The sequence below is a fragment of the Gopherus flavomarginatus genome, chromosome 6, assembly GCF_025201925.1.
Source record: "Gopherus flavomarginatus isolate rGopFla2 chromosome 6, rGopFla2.mat.asm, whole genome shotgun sequence".
Taxonomy (NCBI): Eukaryota; Metazoa; Chordata; order Testudines; family Testudinidae; genus Gopherus; species Gopherus flavomarginatus.
This window is the reverse complement of record NC_066622.1, coordinates 64,545,166-64,563,328: the sequence shown is the minus strand read 5'-3', so window position 1 is coordinate 64,563,328 and position 18,163 is coordinate 64,545,166. Positions and strand designations below refer to the sequence as shown.

General features: G+C 45.7%; 1 protein-coding gene across 41 annotated transcripts in view; it reads left to right on the top strand.

Annotated features, from left to right (window-relative positions):
- SORBS1 (sorbin and SH3 domain containing 1) overlaps nt 1–18,163 on the top strand; it is a 275,655-nt gene that overhangs the window by 171,025 nt on the left and 86,467 nt on the right. For 40 of the 41 annotated variants that reach the window (XM_050959921.1, XM_050959922.1, XM_050959925.1 and 37 more), the window contains 6 exons: nt 4,433–4,488; nt 5,340–5,408; nt 7,252–7,347; nt 16,089–16,208; nt 17,686–17,721; nt 17,870–17,973. In XM_050959921.1, coding sequence (XP_050815878.1) covers nt 4,433–4,488; nt 5,340–5,408; nt 7,252–7,347; nt 16,089–16,208; nt 17,686–17,721; nt 17,870–17,973 — 481 coding nt within the window. The remainder of the gene's footprint in view (nt 1–4,432; nt 4,489–5,339; nt 5,409–7,251; nt 7,348–16,088; nt 16,209–17,685; nt 17,722–17,869; nt 17,974–18,163) is intronic. The other variant, XM_050959924.1, reaches the window with a different exon arrangement.

Below are 18,163 nucleotides of genomic sequence, written 5' to 3'. Positions count from 1 at the left end.
TGGAATGGAGCAGCTGTTAGTAGTTTAGGACAGGAAGTGAAGAGGAATCTCTCAGCCAATTGGAATGGCAGGGAGAATTCAGGCCCCAGTGCAGCAAAGCATTTAAGCACAAGCTTAACTTGCAGCAAGTGAACAGTCCCATTGATGACCCCTCTGTTGCCTGGGAATTCTTTCTGCTTCCCTTGCTGCCAAAACAGCTTTCTGCAGGCCTTGCTCCCAAAGGCAAGTCCCTATAGGGGGACGATTGGTAGGAAACAATGAGTGGAAAGTCCTGGAGTTACCAGCCATTGCTTTGTGTTTCCCTCTCCCCCACAAAGGGATCAACTTGGCCTGTGGTTTATTTACCCAGAGGAATTTGATTCATGATAGCTGGTTGAATCTAGGATTTTTATGCTGTTCTACGTGTTCTTGAACACAGATATTGGATCCAGGCTGGAGAGAGCTGAATTAGTTTAATGTACCCCTTCTCTCCTAACGATGATAGCTAAATATTTGCAAAAAGAACAGGAGTACTTGTGGCACCTTAGAGACCAACAAATTTATTTGAGCATAAGCTTCCGTGAGCTACAGCATCGGATGCATGCAGTGGAAGATACAGTAGGACTGGGTTTTATGAAGTGGGATTTAGCCCATGAAAGCTTATGCTCAAATAAATTTGTTAGTCTCTAAGGTGCCACAAGTACTCCTGTTCTTTTTGCTGATACAGACTAACACGGCTACCACTCTGAAAGCTAAATACTTGTATCCTTCACCTAATGAAGACGTCATAGGGCTCAGAATAAGCCCCATTAGGAAAATACATTGGGCCATATTCTCCACCAGTGGAGCTGTGCCATTAACATCAGCTCAGGATCTGGCCCATTGTGTCTCGTGGAGAAGCAGAAACATAACGCAGATGTTGCATGAGCATGTAGAGCCAGGCAGCCTGTCTGTGGTTTGTATTTGGCTGCTGTTGCTGTCCCTTTTTAGAGTGAATGCCCCATGTTGGTTGTTTATGTTGTCCTGAGATCTGCTTGGAGTCACGCTGTATGACTTCTGCACCCTGGGGTCCTTGCGAAGGCATAGTGGGTATCCCATATGGCTATTTCAGTGAATAAAATAATTTAAATAAGTGCTGTCATCTGTTCTGACAGACCCATGACTGAGGACCCAGCTATTGGCTAGGCTTAGCATAGAAGAGGCTGTTCTCATACTAAGTTTCCCTGTTGAATTTTCTTCACCTAGACTGCCAAGTATTGAAATCGAACATAGCCATTAACTCAGGCTGGCATTAAGCATGGCAAACAGACCAAGTGTCTCTGTATAGCCTCTGACACCAACTTGTACGGATGCCCCTGAAGGGGTTGGAACCTGGTACTTTTTGATCTAAAAGCATGAGCTGCTCCTGATTGAGCTAGAGGACCAGTTTCACTACCTTGCGGGGAATCGACAGACTTATAAATGTCTATGAGCTACCCACTTGAGAAGGATGAAGAGTCAGAGCCTGACTTGCCCTTAGTTTACATTTCTTTGTGTTACATTTTTGGGGAAATAAAGTACATTGTATTTGCAAAAAGACATTAAGTTGTTTCCGCAGGAAATCCTCAATGCTGGGTCCCTGGAGATAATACATCCTTGAAAATACAGGCTTATATTGTCAAAATGTGTCCTCCTTCCGCTGTGCACCACCATCTCTGGATTGATGTTGAAATCTCTTTGTTGATTATTTATGTTGCGGTAGCTCTTAGGGACCCCATTGTGCCAGGCGGAGTACAGACATAGAGTCCAAAATAGTCCCTGACACAAAGCACTTAGAGTAGGAAAAATTAACTATGTCTGTTTCTCTGGTTCCTAATATTCAGTAAGATTTTTTCTTTATAATTCTGCCTTCTTTTTAAATGCAAATGGTGTATTCCTCTGTGATGATATTCACCCAGCGAAGTATGTGCCCCAGATGTCTCCCACTATATCAATAGCAGCACTTTAGTTCTGCTGCATGGATGATGGGCAGCTGCAGAGTAGGTATAGGGAGAGAGAATAGCCCAGTGCAGAACTAAGGGCAGGCTGGGGGAAAGGGCTCTGGTGTGGGGTTCTGGTCTGTGAACACTTGGATCAATGGCTGCAGTGGTCATGGCCAGGATCAGTGAAAGCTTCCTAAAAGTGTGTTGGAGGGGGTACCAGCACCTGAACTGTGGCCCTGCCCTGCCATGCCACCCTTCCCCCCAAGCCCCTGCCTCTTCTCCCTGATCCCCTGTCCCTCCCCTGAGGCCCTGCCTTCACACTGCCTCTTCCCCTGAGGTTCTGCTTCCACACCACCTCTCTCCCTGCCCCCAAGACCCTACATGCTCCTCTCTGCTCCCTCATCCCCCATTGCTCGGCCTTACCGCTGGTAAAAATTGGGAGGGCATAGCCCTCCCACTTTTAAACGTGTTTTTGAGATCATGGCCCCATTGCTCCCTGCATTCTGGTACCCGTGGTCATGGCCCCTATCTCTGCCTACAGCCTGGCTCAGAAGCTAGGTAAGCCTGTTTGCAGGTTGCTGGGGAACTCTGTATCTCCTCCTCCATCCCAACAGTGTTCTTGCAGCTGCCTACACAAAGACCTTTACTCAGGCTTGCATGTGTGCAGCTTACATCCCCAGAGCACAGAAGAGGTAATTGATATGTTGCTGAAGCTGGGCCAGAATAGGTAACCAAGAATCCGTCCACTCACAAAAGGCCTGTTGTTAGAAACGTAATGAGAAAAAATGCTCCAAGAGAATGGAGTTGAAGAATACCTCAGAATGTTCATTTAGCCAGAAACAACGACTCAGTAAAGGAAAAGAGAAATCCATCACTGAAGACACCTTTCACTGGCAAGTCAATGCACATTTTGCATTGGGAGCATGGAGCAAGTTAGCATTTTCTGTGTTCTATGAACTTCAAATGGGGCTGGAGAAGCTGGGAATGACTGAGACAAAAGTGAATGTGTATTTGACAACACAGTCGGGAAACTAACATCTTTCCTTGTTTCTGAAGATGTTACTACATAGAAGAAAGACCTCCCACCCTATTTCTCCATGATCAGTCATATTGGTATCTAAATACTACTGTGTGCTTGGGGTTTCCTGCTCAGGGATTTTCTCTCTAATGAGATTAGATATAGGCAAAAATTTTCATCTAAAACTTTTTTTGGCAAAAAAGTGCAGCTTCCATAATATCTGAATGTTTCACAAATTCATGTTGTGGGAAAGAAACCACAAACACATATTCTGAAAAAACATTTAAAACAATTCATTTGGATATTTTCATGCAGTGTTCAATTTTTCAGCTCAAAATAATTTTTCATTTTGAAATTTCCTTCAAATTTATTTTAAACAATTAAAAAAGTTAAAAACAAAATGCTCCAAATTGAAACAAAACATTTAATTTGACCCAAACCTTTTAATTTTTGAATTTTCTGAAAAATTTAGTTTTTGGATAGACTTGAAACTATTTTTTTTAATTGTTCCAAATGGCCAGTGACCTGAAAAAGCCGTTATTTGCACAGCTCTAGATGAGATACCTTGTAATGGTGCTGCATATCTCACAGGCTGCCAGAGGCCAGACAGCTTTCTAACTTGTTAGTGCAGTTGACCTTGCATATAATCCAGATCTTGTGACTTAAAGTTTAGGGATAATCTAAAGTAGTGATACTCAGACTGTGGCTCACAAGCCACAGGTGGCTCTTTAATGTGTCTTCTGTGACTCTTTGCAGTACATGAGACTAAAACACTGTGTGATTTAAATATTAGCCAGTCTAAGTTATTAACCAAGCAAGATGCGTTTCCTATGTTATTAACCAATTGTAGTTGATAAAATAATACTACTTGGTCACTCATTTTGCTGTGAGAATAATTATACTAAATATTAATATATGGTACTGTAGTAAATAAAACAATGAATGTACACTAGTGTGGCTCTTCTGGGTAATGTTGATCGCTAATATGGCTCCTGAACCACTGAGATTTGAGTATCATTGGTCGAAAGACTCCTCCAATAGTATCCACATTAGGTGGAAATCCTGTTTATTTCTGTCTTCTCTCCATTCTGCAAATTACCAACAAATGCTGCTTCTCTTTGATCTAAATTCAGTTGAGTTCTGCTTTTTCTTAGGCTGGAAAATTAGTGGCTGCTGCTCTTGAAGGAAATGGAACTGTTGGCCTGGCTTCAGAGAGAGTGAAGGGTGCTCAGTGCTACTCTAGGTCATGCTGCTGTTGTCCAAGGAGGCAAAGATAGGTGTATATGACAGCTGGTTTTCCAGACAACGCTCAGGAGAAGATTGTAGCCTATCTCTGGAACAGGGTATCACAAACCTTGTGGGGAGAGGAGGTTGGGGAGCCAGCACACAATCTGCTAGAAGGGTGCTGCAAGCTTCCATCAGTGTAAACAGCACAGACAGCATCACGGCAGGATTCTCTCTTTCATTTAAACAGAGAAAACCAGAACCTGGAAGTGCAGAAGACAAATTCCTCTGGCACAATGAGCTCTGGTAAGTCACTGCTCCTCACATGCCTGCCTTTAGCTACAGAAACCCTCCTGTCCAGTTCTAATGCTGTGACTGTTTTGTGTTTTTATCTGTTCTCTCTGAATCAGCCATTCCTGTGCGGGATTCCACTGTCGAGAGGGCCACAAGAAGTTTTCATAATAAAAAACAAACCCTGGTTTCAGGTTGTCATTTCCCCTCCTGTCTGGACTGGGGGCAAAGCAGGACTGGGTGGCACTTTCTCCCCACCCCCGTGGGGGCTGGCCCGGGCCCCATTGTGAACCCTCCCAACAGTCCTCCACAACCCCCTAGGGGGATGCGCCCCAGAGTTAGGGGACCATTGGTTTAGGATCCCCATTGCTGCTAGCCTAGGACAGTCTTGAGTGTCACTTCAGAAGATACTTCTGGAATAGTACTGGGCACCTGGGCAGACTCTTGATCTCCCATGGGTTTGTATGAGGGAACCTGATTAGTAAATAGTGACTGGGGTGGGTATTTAATTTTTTTGTGGTGGTGTCTAGAGGCCCCTGTCTGGGCTGGAATGCGGTTGAGCTAGGTGCTGTACAAACACACAGACAGTTCCTGCCCCCAGGAGCTCAGTGTCAATGGACAAGGATGAGAGTGGAAGTGAATTTCTGTCCCTAGATCTGGGGATGTGGGTAAGCATGGTATCAACACATGTATAGCCACAGTGTTTTACTATTCCCTGTCCTGTTCCTTTCTCACATGTCTCCTATATTTCTCCTGTAGACAGTGAAAAGGCTTTTTTTGAAATCCTGAATATTTTCAGGCCCTGCAGTGTAGTCAGCATGATCTCACTTATCTTCGGGTGCCCCAGCTTTCTCTTTGTCTTTCAGAACAAGAAGTTGGCGTTGTGAAAACCGTGGTCAATGGGCTGATATCAAGCACCAATGGCCAAGAGCAAGGTGAGTCAAATACATTCAAAATAATCTCTGCAGCTCCCCCGGCACGTCAGTTGGAGTGGTGCAGCTATTTCCCCGCAGTTGAATCATTACAATGTCTTACTGTGCTTAGCTGCAACCACAGCATGAGGGGACTGACCCAGTATTAAATTAACATTAATATTTTAAGGAAAACTATCTTTGTCAGCAAGGGCCTGATCCCAAACTTGCTGAAGAACATGAGCCTTTCCAAAAGGCTTTGGAACCTGGCCTTGCACCGTTAGATTTTTTTTATTATTATTATTAGTATATTTGGGGTGGGAAGATTTTTTCCCCAGGCTTCTGCTTTGGTATTCATGCCCTTTCCTCTCCTTTGATGGCTTTTTCTGACAGGCAGTGTATTTATTATAGATGAATGAATGAGCTAGTTCAGAAGGAAATAGTACTAGAGCCCAAGCTATATTTTGCTTTTACAAAACCTTGTTAGTGGGATTATTCCCCAAACCAAAGGCAGTTTGGAACAGGGCCACATTGTGTCCAAACCTCCCCTTGAAATCCAGTGAGGGAGTAGATAATAGTCTCTGATTTAAGCTAATCTCTAATACAAATTAGCTCAGAACTGTACCCCAAAACCGAAAGTCAGCCTTTCTTGAGGTTTGAAAGAATTCAGCCAAGTTCTTCCACGCATCATTCCTCTCGATACCTTTCCATTCTGGGGCAGCCTCTGCATTTTCAGGTTTCATCCAGAACCACAGCCCAAGTGCCACAAGACCACCACAAGAAGAAGCTGTTCTTCTGAGCCTAACGTTGCAAACCAAAAGCAGTTTTGGATAAAGCTCAGGGAGGCTTCCAACCTTTTGAAATCAATGAGTGTTCTGTATGCAGAGACGTTACAATGTCAGATCCTAGAGGTAAAATCCTGGCTACACTGAAGTCAATAGCAAAACTCCCATTGACTTCACTGGCACCATGATTTCCCCTCAGGTCTTTTATTCCAGCTGAACCTCTTGAGGTTCACCCATCACTAACTTTGCCTGTGCCCCATGAGGACAGAGTTCAGTATTGCTCATTCAAGGCCACAGTAGGAAGAGTAGGGGAGGACGAACCAGATGCTTTGGAGAAGTGAGCAACCTTTAGAAATTTTCAACACGTGCTAGAATGTTGCACAGTGCTGCATAACAGAGAAAAATCCCTCTAAGACAATGTTCAGTGTTTGTTGGTAAAATCTAGTGTTTTTGATAAAATTAGTACGCAGAAAAAAGGAGTTTAAACAGAAGCCCTCTGATTTACTGCTTGGCTGAATGGTTCTCTTAAGACTGGGTACCTTGATGGCACCCTTTGGTTCTGAATACTTTTCAAGACTCCTGGTCACAATTCTCTACTCCTTGCTATTGATGTTGTAAAATATACACCATCAAAAACATAGGATTTGTGCAGTGGCCAATCAATGTTATTCTCAGAATCTTAATGTTTGTTTCCTCATTCTGGATAATTTTAACTCTGCAACTTTAAGATTTTTTATCTTTGCATGTAATAGCTTCTTGGCTAAAGGTTTATACTAAACTTTAGTTACGTCATCTGAAAATGAATGTTTGAGATTCTCTTCCCTTACAGTATATTGGCAGCCAGGACTCAGTCAGTTCACTAAGCAGTACTGTACCCTGCACAACAGATACACATTCTGAATTAGGATGAACGAGGGGCTATTTTTAATGATTGCATCACTGCTCTCTGGACTGCTTTTGTATATGAAATTTCCTGCTATTGTCATTCCTGGTTTCCCAAGTACATTAGAAAGCTTTGTGGCATGTTTCCTTAATTGTGTTCTTCCCTTCTGGATGCACCAACTACACTTTTGTGTTTGCAGCCATTGACGTCCCTTTATGTGCACGCTCTATTTCTGCTGTTAAAATAATCCCTGTGAAGAAAGTGAGAAGTTCTCCTGACCTAATGCTATCTACAGGTATCTTTTTTTCCAAACGCATTAGTAGGCCATCATCCACTCTGTCTGCCTCACCCCCTTGTTAAGATAGTTTTCAGCTTCATCCTTCTTTCACCGTTTTCCAGCGCTGTAGATTTCATCAACAGCTCATAGAGTTAAACCATGATGACACAATTCATTGTTTTCAATAATCCAGTTTCTCTGCAGGCATAATTAAGCATATTTGAATTTGGGATCTATGTAAACTCTTCTACTAATTTTTGGTATGAACATTACTGTTGTAACCTCATTTTAAACCAAATTCCTGAAGAGTCTAAAATATTTCCTGTAGATCTTAGGTCCATAGAGAAGTAAACAGACATCAGAGATTTCATTCTGCAGGCTCAATCTCCATTCGGCATCTGTATTGCTCTTTCTCTCACTCACACGCACGCACATCCTCTCTTGCCATGATAAAGTGAAAGCTTCCTCATTAACCCTTTTTGCACTTTGCTGAGTTTGGACTGTGAAGCCAGACTAACCAACTCTATTTGCCATTTATAGTCATTTTCACTTGCCAGTTCTGACACACTAGCACAATGCTCAGTGTTTGTATTTCCAGTAGAGCTGGTTAAAAAATTGAGTGGGAAATTCTGCGATCTCAAAATCTGATTTTGTACCGTATCGCGGTATAAAGTCAAGTACTGCATTTTTATTTTTGCAAAGTGAAATATTCCAAAAATATTTTGTTGCAGTTGTAATGGTGTAATATTATGTGATCTATAATGTAAAAGTCAAAATATTTAGACTTTTGTATTATAACTTATAGTACATAATATAAAAGTCAAAACAATAAAACTCGAACGAAATGTTTTGATTGCATCAAAACACCATTTTCTAATTGAAAATTGTTCTGTTGGAAAATTTTCTACTAGCTGCAGTTTCCAGCACTGCAAAGGAAGACTCTTTAAATTGAAAAAAAGAACTAATTTTTATAAAGTGAGACAGCCACAACTTAGACCAGGGGTAGGCAACTGTAGCAGGGTGCTGGTGCAAAGGCACCTAATTAGTCCCTGCTCAGCCATTCCCAATCGGGAAATAGATTGGGGCTGGGGAGAAGTCTGATGCCTGGCCTTTAGAACTGGTTGCACCTGTGGGCCGAGGCTTCAAGGGCTATAAAGGTTGGCTGGCAGCCAGAAGAGAGGAGAACGGCCAGGGGAAGGTGAGTCTCCAGGCTGAGGGCAGACTCCATGTAGGAGGAGATTGTCAGGCCTGCAAGCTCTGTAAATAGTATCACTGGTAGTGGGAACTTGTGTAAATAAAGCCATGGATGCTGCAGCAAGAGAAGCCTCTCTGAGCTTTATTGGGGCAGCAGAGGGCCTCAGGAAGAGGGGCGGGTGGAGGACCCTGTTACACGTGGGGGCTTGTCTGGGAACCTTGTGCCAAAGACACAGTTTGGTGATCCGGCAATGGAGAGCACCCTGCAGTGGCTCACTGAGCAACAGACTGAAATGCAGAAAGCACTGCAGTCCTTCCAGCAGTCCCACCAGTTGAAGAGGCAGGCTCTACTTGCTTGACAGGCAGAGCAGAAAAAGGCCCTACAGGACTTCATCAAGGAGCAGTTGACTGTGCAGCAGCAGCTCCTGCAAAAGCTGTTGAGTCCTGCTGTGGGAGATGGCACCCGGGCCCCAGCCTCAGCCTTTGTAAGATGGCCCCACCCGATGACCCTGACGCCTTTTTGGGTACCTTTCAGTGGGTGGCCCTGGGCACGGGCTGGGACCGGACAACCTGGGCCCGGCAGTTGGCCCCCTATCTTGCTGGGGAGGCACAGGCCACATATATGGCCCTGATGGATGCCCAAGCCAGGGACTATGATGCAGTGAAGGCAGCAATTTTGGACCGCCTCGGGCTTTCGGCCGAGAAATATCGCCAGAAGTTTCAGGCAGCCCGGTAGGCAGGGGGCGTGTGACCCCAGGCCTTTGCTCAAAAATTAACAGACTGGGCAACACGGTGGTTGAGGCCCGATGCCCACACCGTTGGACAGATAGTGGATCAAGTGATCCTTGAACAGTTTATACAATGCCTCCCTGACAGTGTGCGGCGACATCAGCCGGCCACCCTAGAAGCTGCCATGCAAAAAAGGGAGGAGTATGCACAGGCTGACTTCCCACCGAGGGAGCATCGAGCCCTGCGGGACACAGAGGGTGGCAGGAAACCCCGTGAGCATGCCGGGGCGAAGCCGGTAGACAGGCGATGGGAGGAGCCCAAGGGGACCCCTAGCAGCCCGGAGCAGCTTGTATGCTGGCGGTGTGGACAGCTGGGACATAAAAGTCGGGACTGCCCAGTGATGGAGCGTGGGGCAGCTGAATTTTGTGGATGGACTAGGATTGGGGGGCGGAAAAAGAGGCGTGGGTTGGCCACTATCCCAGTGTGGGTTGGGAAAAGGCCCCAGAGAGGTCTAGTGGACACGGCCTCCACTCGCTCCCTTATACAGCGGCGCTTAGTGAAGCCGCATTGGCTTATCACTGTGGAATGGATGTTAGTGGAATGCATCCACAGGGATAGGGAATATTGTCCTGTGGCCCAGGTACCCCTTGAAGTGCAAGGGCGGTTTACCTGAAAGTGGGTGGGGGTAATCGAAGGGTTGGCTTACCCTGTGGTCCTGGGACTGGACTGGCGCCCTCCCCAGAAGGGGAGAGAGACCATGGCGAAATGACCATCAAAGAAAGGGGGAAAGAGAACCCTGGAAAGAGAGGGCAAGACCCTGGTGGAGGTGGACCCGAAGCAAGGGAAGGCCCCACAACCTCCAGGGGGAAAAGCCGAGCAACCTAGACAACCAAGCCAAAATAGGGAACCTGAGGGAGTAACTGAGAAGCCAAGGGAGCTTCCTGGGCAGGACCGCCTCGGGGAGGGAACCCCGGGGAAGGTGGAAGAAACCCAACAGGGGAAGGCCCAACAGCAAAGGGACAGAGGGCCTGGACGAGAGACAGGGGGCCGACTCGGGGCAGCGGGCTCTGAGCCGTCACCCCCACTAGAAAAGGAAGGGGAGCCTCTGGAGTGGCCGGCCCAGCGGTGTGAGGACCTCTGGGTGAGCATGGACCTGTGGGGTGCCTCACCCCCTACCCAATGCACCTTTTGTGGGTGGGGTGTGCCAAAATCCCATGGGGTTGTTCCTGGGGATCCCTCAGCTGGGCAGGGGGCCCAACCTCAGAGTAAAATCCCTGGCCGAGGAAAGTGAGGCCAAGAAAGACCAGGCCTGGCACCAGCTTAAGAGGGGAGGTGTGTAGCAGGGTGCTGGGGCAAAGGCACCTAATTAGCCCCTGTTCAGCCAGCCCCAATCAGGGGAAATAGATTGGGGCTGGGGAGAAGTCTGATGCCTGCACCTGTGGGCCAAGGCTTCAAGGGCTGTAAAGGCTGGCTGGCAGCCGGAAGAGAGGAGAACAGCCAGTGGAAGGTCAGTCTCCAGGCTGAGGGAAGACTCCATGTAGGAAAGGAGATTGTCAGGCCTGCAAGCTCTGTAAATAGTATCACTGCTGGTGGGAACTTGGGTAAAATAAAGCCATGGATGCTGCAGCAAGAGAAGCCTCTCTGTGCTTTATTGGGGCAGCAGAGGGCCTCAGGGAGAGGGGCAGGTGGAGGACCCTGTTACAGCAACCTATGGCACGTGTGCCGAAGGCAGCATGCGAGCTGATTTTCAGTGACACTCACACTGTCCTGGTCCTGGCTGCCGGTCCGGGGGGCTCTGAGTTTTAATTTAATTTTAAATTAAACTTCTTAAACATTTTATAAACCTTATTTACTTTACATACAACAATAGTTTAGTTATAGATTATAGATTTATAGAAAGAGACCTTCTAAAAAGGTTAAAATGTATGACTGGCACGCAAAACCTTATATTAGAGTGAATAAATGAAGACTCGGCACCCCGCTTCTAAAAGGTTGCCAGCCCCTGACTTAGACTGTTTGCTCTTGAAGGCTTTTTTGTTCTGTGTTGGTACAGCGCATAGCACAGTGGAGTCTTGGCCCACAACCGGGGCTCCTGGGTGCTATAGTAATATAAATAAGTAATAATCTGCAAAAATATGCATCTTTGGATCCTGATTTGGAAGTTTCAAAGCCCAAAGTTCAGGAGTGCTCAGATTTGGGTTTTTTGACTGAGACGCATCTCTAGTTTTCATGACCCATTTGACAATATAATTCATAAAACCACATTCACATTATGGGAGACCCAGTAAAAACTCTTTATAGAATCAAAATACTGGGGACTAAGGTGGAGCGTTTTAGTCCCAGATTAGGCGTCTAACCACCACTTACGTGTTTTGTAAATCGACTGCTACCCCTACATTATAATGTCCCAAAAGTAATGACAGGTAAGGTCAGGCTGGCACTACCATTCAGTCAAACATCAGGAAAGATGTTCAGTAATTGACTCAGTGTTGAGATGGGCATGCATTTTTCAATTTGCGTATAATAACAAAAGATACTGGAATGGCTGTTGGAAAAGCACGTGAAACTCTGGTACCAGGCCAGTGAGCAACCAAGGCATTGACCTGAGTATGAAGAACTGTCAGACTCTAGTCCCTGCTACACACCGGAACCGTATTTGCAACTGGATACATGGACAATACAACGAGGTTATAACTGAGTTTTACTTCGGTTGCCTGTATCCATAGTATAGACAGGGACTGTAAGTGGCATTACCAAAATCAGCAGTGCTGCTTGTTCATTCCAAAAGGCAAACAGCCCATGTTTTGCTCAGCACTGGCTTGGGGATGGCTGGGTCTAGAAGGAGCACCTGGACACAAACTGCATTTTAAAACTGGGTGTGTAAATAACTGCACCTTGTCCTGTTGTGCTTGCAACCTGCCACCTTAATACACATTCTCTCTCTCTCTCTCTCCCCCAACATACTTCATACATTAACATTTGACATCCATGTGGTACAGAGGAGAACTCAATGAAAGTTCTTGTAAAATAGTTTCCACCCAGCTTTTAAATTGGTTGCACAATCAGAATAATACCCTTGCTCTATAAAGTTGTAGTTGTATTGTTAATTATTTGTATTATAGTAACGCCTACAGGCCTCAGCTAAGATCAGAATCCCATTGTGCAAGGCACTTCCTGCCCTGAATTGCTTGCCGTCTAAACAGGCAAGACAGACAAAAAGTGGGGAGGGGAAACTGAAGCATGGAGTGTTGATATGACTTGCCCAAAGTCAGTGGTTCCTGTTATGGGTTAATCACTATTCCCAAGATACAAGATTTATACAGTGTGACTTCAGAGCACAGATTGGGGCATGCGTCAACCTGTCACTCAAAAAAAAATTAATCATTTAATAACATCAACTCCAGTCTGATATTTCAAGGCTTCAGCTTCACACCCTGCACTTTCACCTTCAGTGGATGGTGTTTTTTTATTTATTTTTACCAGACTGATTAAGACAAATTTTACTTTTTTTAAAATAAACACTTGATCATGAAATAAAATGTGGGTTGGAAACAATACACAAAGCTCTGGACACTTGGTGAAAATGTACTTGAAAATCCTTTGAGGTTTTTTGCCTGTGCTTCCCTGGGCTTAATCTTAAATCAAGGATAGATCTCTGTGGTAAAGATGGGCCCACCTGGGCCCTTTAGTCTTCTTTGTCCTGATTCACAAGATATCAACCATGTACCTAACTTTAAGCTTGTGAATAGACCCACTGAGTTGATTGGGAGTGGTGCTGAACTGGAGCCATGAACTACAGCCCTGAACTGCAGCAGTAAGAAAGTACGTCCCTGTCTCTGATCCCTCTCGTCATCCTCCATTTACAGGCCTCGATCTACACCACTTGAGACAACCTTTCACACTAAGCCCATAAAGTATTGGGACTGTCAAGTAAAGTCCTGGTGATTCTAACACAAAGGGGTTCAGATAAGAGCCAAACATCTGACACTTGTTGAACCTCCTAGCATTGAAGTTGTGGTTATTTATCTGTATTTTAACCTTGGTGGCTCAGCCACAGCACTATCACAGTATGGAGGCCCTTACAAAGATAGGGACAGATCCTTAGGTGGTGTAAATTAGCATTGTTCCATTGACGTCAATGGTCTAGGGATTTTGCTGCCTCAAGCACGGCAGGCAGGCTGCTTCCCGTGGTTTTTCTTCGGAGGGTTCACTGGTCCGCCAAAGCCATGGGACCAGTGGACCCTCCGCAGGCACGCCTGCGGGAGGTCCACTGAAGCAGCGGGACCAGCGGACCCTCCGCAGGCAGGCCGCGGAAGGCAGCCCACCTGCTGCCCTCATGGCACTGGCAGTGCGCCCCCCACAGCTTGCCGGCCCAAGCATGCGCTTGGCGTGCTGGGGCCTGGAGCCGCCCCTGCAATGGTGATACGCTGATTTGCTCCAGCTGAGCATCTGGCCCCTACAATAAATGACAGTCCCTGCCCCAAAGAAGCTTGAGTATGATGCTGATTTCCATGCTCACCAGTACGCTAGACACTCGCAATACAGATAGGGCATGAACCATGCTACAAGGAGCTTAAAAACAAAGGCCCTGGTCTTGCATTGTGACCTGAGCAGCACCTGAGCCTCACTGAACTGCAGGCATAGCAGTCCATCTGCACTTGTCACTGCAGGATCAGGGCCCAACTTCAGACATGGCACGATGAGCGAGGTAAATGCAAGAGAAGGAAGGAATCCAACAATGTGCAGCAAAAGCTAGTGCGTGACGTGAGGGAGATTGGTTTGAATGTGAGATCAGGCTAAAGACAAGGCTAGTGCTCTGGAGGTACCTTGGAAGGTGTCATAAACAGAAAAGTAAGAGTTAATAGAACAGAAGTACTTCATATCTCTTTTGCCTGTAAAGGGTTAATAAGTTCAGTGAGCCAGGCTGTCACCTGACCAGAGGACCAATCAGGGGACAGGATACTTTCAAAGCTTGAGGGAGGGAAGTTTTTGTGTGTGCGCTGTTAGATTTTGGTGGTTGTTCTCTCTGGGTTCTGAGAGTGACCAGACATGCAACCAGGTTTCTCTCCAATCTCCCTGATGCAGGTTCTTATAGATTCAAAATAGTAAGTACTAGGTGATAAGGCGAGTTAGGCTTATGTTTGTTTTCTTTATTTGCAAATGTGTATTTGGCTGGGAGGAGTTCAAATGTGTGTTTGGCTGAAAGGATTTTAATTTGTACTTGTATACTCAGGCTGGGAGGGTATTCCCAGTGTCTATAGCTGAAAGATCCTGTAACATATTCTATTTTAAATTTACAAAGATAATTTTTACTGTTTTTCTTTCTTTAATTAAAAGCTTTTCTTATTTAAGAACCTGATTGTTTTTTTATTCTGGTGTGAGATCCCAGGGGACGGGGTCTGGATTCACCAGGGAACTGATGAGGAGAAAGGAGGGAAGGGGGAGAGAGAGGTTAATTTTCTCTCTGTGTTAAGATTACTTTCTCTCTCAGGGAGAGTCTGGGAGGGGAGAGAGAGAAGGAGGGGGGAAGGTGAATTTTCCTCTCTGTGTTAAGATTCAAGGAGTTTGAATCACAGTGATCTTCCAGGGTAACCCAGGGAGGGGAAGTCTGGGAGAGGCAACGGTGAGGGAAAGGGTTTACTTTCCTTGTGTTAAGATCCAGAGGGACTGGGTCTTGGGGGTCACTGGGCAAGGTTTGGGGGGGGGACCGGAGTGTACCAGGCACTGGAATTCCTGGTTGGTGGCAGCGCTACAAGTCCTAAGCTGGTAATTGAGCTTAGAGGAATTCATGCTAGTACCCCATCTTTTGGACGCTAAGGTTCGGAGCGGGGGTTTAAACCATGACAGAGAGCTTGAGACCTAGGAGAGATGTATGTGAGGAGAGACTAATGGCTTTGCAGACCTGCTCAGGCAAAGCGTTCCATTCCTAGGGGAAGGCATGGGAGAAAGCCTAGAGCTGCAGACCTGCAGGTCCTCAAGGCCAGCAGCCCCTAAGGGAGTGCTGTGAACTTGATGCCTTGGAGAAAGCGGTGCCAGTGGAGGGACTTGGGCCCTGATTCAGAAAAGCATGTGCTTAACTTCAAGCGCATGAGTAGTCCATGGACTTCAGTGGGACTACTCAAAAGTGGATGGTTAAGCACATGTCTAAGATCTTTGCATCCAAAGGGCTGATGTGATCTGATTGATGGGGAAGGAAGGTGATCTTAGTGGTTGTATTTTGAACTACTTCTTTCTGATGCTATAGGGTGATCTCGTGGGTATGGCACAGTAAGAGGGCAGGGTGTGTGGGAGGCATGTGCTGCACTGCCTGGGCTGTATCCCTTATTCTGGATAACTATAAAACTTCATTCTCTATCAAGCCAGCATGGAACTCACTGCTAAGGCCTTGTCTACATACACAAGTTATGCTGCTGCATACTGGTATATTTTAAGTGGTACAACACCCCTAGTGTGGGTGAAATTATAGTGATATAAAATATATACCGGTACAAAATCTGAATGTAGAGCAGGCCTAATAAAGCAAACAAACCTGTGAAATTTATTCCAAACAGCCATCAGGTCTTGCCACTTTCCTAGCTGAGTTACACTGACTCAGAACTTTATTTGTGTGTTCATCATTTATCTTACTTATTTTTTAAGTATGCAACTGCTGTTATTACTTAATGTTTTAAAGCCAAAGCTAATGTTCATCTGCATAAAAATTAGAACAATTCACTCAGGACAGCCGTGTTAGAATTACTCCAGAGCCACCAGCATGCTGCCATAGAACTATGATGGCTTCCATTAGCTCGGAATCACATGCACCAAAACTTCTCCTTTGTGTGTGTTTTCTTTAGACAAGGATCCCACTAAAGTCTGCACTGGAAAAGGGACCGTGACCCTATGGGCATCTCCAGCCTCTGAGGAAAGGCCAAGTATCAGTCCCCCATGTTCTCAGGATGTCCAGCAGTCAGAAAGTAAGTCTAGTATGTAAAAGGTTAAGCATAAAATACAACAATTGTAACTGACCCCACATGGTGCTTGAGTCCAGGCCTTCAGTGCTAAAAGCATGATCCTCTCCCGCTAGCGCTAAAGACCTGAGCAAAAGCAGACTCATAAATCTCTTACATGAGGCAAGCCGCTTAAGGAAGACAAAGCCCCAGAACCTCTGAGCGGGAGTTTCACAACCACTTATACACCACTGGGGAAAAGGCATATATGTTGCTGGCAGGAGTGCCAAAAAAATCATCCTTTCTACCCAAGTAGGCCTTTGGGTCCCTCCTTTCATCCCAGGCCGCTGGCAGGGAATGGGAAGTGTCCTTGTGTAGTTGCTGCAGCAATGGCATTTATTTTTTTGCAGTAGTCAAGGGCACTGGGATGGCATCCCAAGTTGACAGTGTTGCCATAGACCTCTGTGGTCTTTAAATAGCAGATGTGTAATTACTTAATTACAGGAGACAAGCAAAGTATCACTAACCCTGCCTGCACCTTGGATTTTGCATATAGAATGAACTCCCAAAGGGGAGATGCTATTAAAAGTTAGAGTTGTTCAGCTTCTCCGCTGAAAGTGAAGCAGATGTAATTACAGGACCTGTTGTTAGGAAAGGGTGATTCTATTCTTTCCAGCCCTAATGCACTACTTTCTACCTCCCCCTTCTCCTCCCCTCCTGCTCCACCCATGACCTCTCCTCTTTTCATTCTCTCCATTCTCTGCTTCCTCACCCCTACCCCCTTCACCTACCCTTCCTGCTGGCAGCCTCATAAATTTCCAGCAGCTTGAATGGCAATGAGCCCATTACTATGGAAATTAGCTCATTAATATGTCTTTTGCTGACTCCCTCAATCACTTTATGAAATGCATGTTGGAGCTGGAAGTGCTCTTTGCACAGAATGTGAGAGGCCAAAACAGCTAATGTGGGAAGAGGGGGAGGAACTCAGTGGGCAATAGGTAGATAGTCTCAGTGCCTCTAGCCACAGGGACTGGGCTGTAAAATGGCATCATGTTTTGTACCCCCACTCGTACTTGCAAAATAGACATCTCATTTGTCAATGGGTCTCTGGAGCAGGTATTCTCATGCGGCAGTGTTAGAAAGGACAGCTATGGTTATCCAGTCGACATCATTGCTTGACACTGAGACCCTGCATTTGCAGCTGTGTGTGGGGAGATTGGACTCCAAACTGCAGCACGAGAGCAGATAGCTCAGCTGAATGTCAATGACCAATTGTTTCTTCATTGCTCTGAATGAATCGCCTTGTGTTTACAAAGGTCAGAAACTGTGAGGGCATCGTGTTTAGGGCCAGTTTCTATGGCGATTTGGCATCCCTGTCAGAAAGCATTGTGTGTGTGAAATGAAGTAGCCTGAATGTTGAATTCAGTGGGTACATGTTTGCTGTAAATGGAACAGTTTATTTTTTTCCCTCATTTTTACATTCTTCCTTCCCTCCTCTCTGCAGCACACATAGCTCTGGAGACAGGAAAACCAGAAACAGGTACACATACTTGTTGATTTGTTTTGTTGTTGTTGTTTACCCAGATGTATTTCTTGTTGCCCAGCAAAAAGCAACAGCTCCCCTCTCCTCATTCCCCATCTAGCTAGAGTGAATTCACTCAGACCTGAAGTTCTCCTTCCCCTTTTAGATGATTGGAGGTTATCCTCTAATGGAGATATCCAGCCATCTTCTCTGGCTGCCAAGGGCTATAGAAGTGTGCGTCCCAACCTCTCCTCAGAGGGCAAACCACAGGTAAGCATCTTTCCAGGGGATCTGAGGCTTTTCTTGAGGGGTCAAGCACAGGATTCAGAGTCAGGAGACCCTGTGTTCAATTCGTAGGCTTGGGTAAGTCTATGTGGCTTCATTTTTCCTATCTGCAAAATGGAGAGAATGCATCTTTCCCAGGAGTGCTGTGAAGCTTAATTCATGAATATGTATTAAA